The following is a 3231-nucleotide window of genomic DNA, read 5'->3' on the forward strand; positions in this document are numbered from 1 at the left end:
ATAACAATATCAATAATAATAATAATAATAATAAAAATAATAATAATAATAATAATAATATCAATAATAATAATAATAATAATAATAATAATTATTATTATTATTATTATTATTATTATTATTGTTATTATTATTATTATTATTATTATTATTATTATTATTACCATTTTTACAACTACTCTATCATCATTATTAAAGTAGGGAAAGGGGACACCATTGAAACCAAAAAAAAACCTGTTCATTTAAAAGTGGTGTCCCCAAATAAGGATAGGCCCTACCTATATTTAGAGAACACTAACTAAAAACGTAAAACTGTATTCCTAATTAGGGGTTTTGGCACGCATACTACAGTGGCATAGATGAGATTACATATTTATTTAATAAAATTAAGCTTAATGTAATCAATAATTTGCAATGCAAATACAGCTGTAAATTTTTTAATGATTTAAGTGCTATGGCATGAATAGAGTAATGACTAAGAAATCAGGGTGCAGCTTACGGTATGAATTTCAATCGTCTATGAAAGTACACAGAAAAAAAAGATAAAACAATCCCATGAATGAGGGTAAAAATTGAAAAGAATGCACATCAGCAAGTATCACCAATATCCATAATAAGTATCAAGAAAACAATGATTTTATGTTAAATGTTTGGTTTAAAAGATGTGAAATAAAATGTTGTTTTTCTTAGTCCATTGTAGTTGTTTTAATATGATTTTAAAAAAGACTGTCACCTAAATAGAGTCAAGATTGTGTTGGTTTGACCAATATGTTGTTGTTTTTATATATTATAGAATGTGAAGCAGGCAAGTATGGCGCTGACTGTCTGCAAATTTGTCATTGTGACGCTGCTCAGTGCGACCATTCCAGAGGCTGTAATGAGAACGCAACATGCTACACTGGCTACAACGGTACAAGATGTTTAGGTAAAAACATTAAACTTTAAATCACAATGTTTATTAGAAACAAGTAAACACATATGTTCGATTTTCTTAAATTTGTTGGGATTTGTTTGTGGTTATAGGAAAAAGTACAAAGACCATATAGGCCATGTACAATAGGTCACTGATTAGATGAACAGTGCTCTGTGTTGACAAACAGATCTATTTTGAAAAGCTCTTTAACTTTGCCTAAAATTTGGCTAAAGTATTTATGAGACAAAGGTAGCGCATGTATTTAAAGCGGTATCAACAATTATGTTCTGACACTTACATCCACCATCACTTGATTTCAGATTCAACCGCCATTATGAAAATAATTTTTGAGCACGATACAGATAATTTGACGTGTGACTCTATGTACACGATACGAGTACTTACTGCAGTCTATTGCCGAATGCACCTTGGTGTGGTTTACTGCGATCACACATCAACAGGTTACACAAATTGCTCGATCGACGTGTTTCAGGACATCTCTGGGAAGTGTGATGGTAAAAACAGATGTACTATAACGGCTTCAAATGACAATTATGGTGACCCTTGTGAGGGTACCTACAAGTACTTGAACATTGAATATGAATGCATGATACTTTCTGAAGGTAATTCTAATTATCTTAAGTGGTGTACGGTAAAAAGGCCCCATAGATTGGCCCCCCAAAAAGGCTCAAGTAAAAATTGGCACAAATGAGAGATAGGTCAAAATGGCTCAGTGATAAAATTCAGTAAAAATATTTCAACTACATAAATGTTGCAAAAATACTTACATTGAATCAATAAATCAACATAAACAATGCATTTTTTTTAACTAAAATATTTTAGTTTTCTAAAAAGAATCTAACAATACTTTACCATTTATATTTTTTTTAATTGTCGTTTATATATTTTTTATCTGATTGAAATATCTGTAGTCATCAAAGTTATACTAGTGGCCACTTAGTTTGTTAAATATTTGTTTTATAAACTATGTATTGATAATGAATCGATTAGGCTTGAGGTCTATGATAAATAAATGCTTCTATAAATACATTTAGGAAAAAATGCCACTATTTCTTTCCATCTGTTTCTACTTACATTGAATCAATAAATCAACATAAACAATGCATTTTTTTAAACTAAAATATTTTAGTTTTCTAAAAAGAATCTAACAATACTTTACCATTTATATTTCTTTTTAAAGGAATTATATAAACATTAAGAAAAATAATATTCAATAGATTTATTTTTTAATTAGTAATAAATATATTTTTTTTAATTGTCGTTTATATATTTTTTATCTGATTGAAATATCTGTAGTCATCAAAGTTATACTAGTGGCCACTTAGTTTGTTAAATATTTGTTTTATAAACTATGTATTGATAATGAATCGATTAGGCTTGAGGTCTATGATAAATAAATGCTTCTATAAATACATTTAGGAAAAAATGCCACTATTTCTTTCCATCTGTTTCTGACTTTATATTAATAACATAGTTGTTTCTTGTAAATGACCTATTCACATTTTAATTAAACTTTTGAGGTATTTTCTTTTCTTTAATGTGCAATTGTACTTAAAACCAAAATAACAAAAACAACAATATAAGATTTGTCCACGTTTAACTTTCAGACAGTCCTACATCTTTCAGAGGGCACACCACTCTTTGCATTGTGCATTCTAGTCATCATACGACGTCTAGTGTGACAACAACTGATGGTAACGTACTTAGTATCAAAATAACATGGACCTATAATTCATACTATAGCTCCATGATAGATTGTTTAGGCATGGAGGAATATGTTTAGACTAAACTTATTCGCCCATGATAGTTTAAGCCTTGTATCAGTCAATCGCGAACCCTGTTGGTAAAGATGATGAAGAATGGTTGATGTCAGTTAGTTATACACACATATGCACTAACCCCTTATTTTACAGCACTACTGAGGTTATTGTAATGGAATATTTTAACTGGCAAAGTAGTTTTTGGAGATTTTTCAGATTTCAATACCAGAATTATTTTGATAAGGACATTCACAGTCATCCACCATTATCACTGGTCTGGTTGTAAAAGCAATCTTTCAAGCCGACTTTCAACGATTGCAAATTGTTCCTGAACAACGTGTCGAATGCATTCAATCCTGTTGATTTGACGAAATGAAAAAAAATATGACTGGGATAACCATGTTAAAAGAAGTAATGATTTTTGAAAATTATCTTATGATAATTATTATTTATGTTAAATATTTTATCCATAAAGACTATAAATTAAGCTTATCAATACATAAATATTAAAAAAAAAAAAAAAAAAAAAACCCCCAC

General features: G+C 29.0%; 1 protein-coding gene across 1 annotated transcript in view; it reads left to right on the plus strand.

Annotated features, from left to right (window-relative positions):
- Window positions 1-3231, plus strand: part of LOC117106216 (L-rhamnose-binding lectin CSL3-like) — an 8210-nt gene that overhangs the window by 1756 nt on the left and 3223 nt on the right. The window contains exons 2-4 of the mRNA XM_033247562.1: window positions 794-925; window positions 1234-1536; window positions 2542-2628. Coding sequence (XP_033103453.1) covers window positions 1248-1536; window positions 2542-2628 — 376 coding nt within the window. The 5' untranslated portion in view covers window positions 794-925; window positions 1234-1247. The remainder of the gene's footprint in view (window positions 1-793; window positions 926-1233; window positions 1537-2541; window positions 2629-3231) is intronic.

This window comes from Anneissia japonica, unplaced genomic scaffold, assembly GCF_011630105.1.
Source record: "Anneissia japonica isolate Jap-2015-1 unplaced genomic scaffold, ASM1163010v1 scaffold827_len218306_cov157, whole genome shotgun sequence".
Taxonomy (NCBI): Eukaryota; Metazoa; Echinodermata; class Crinoidea; order Comatulida; family Comatulidae; genus Anneissia; species Anneissia japonica.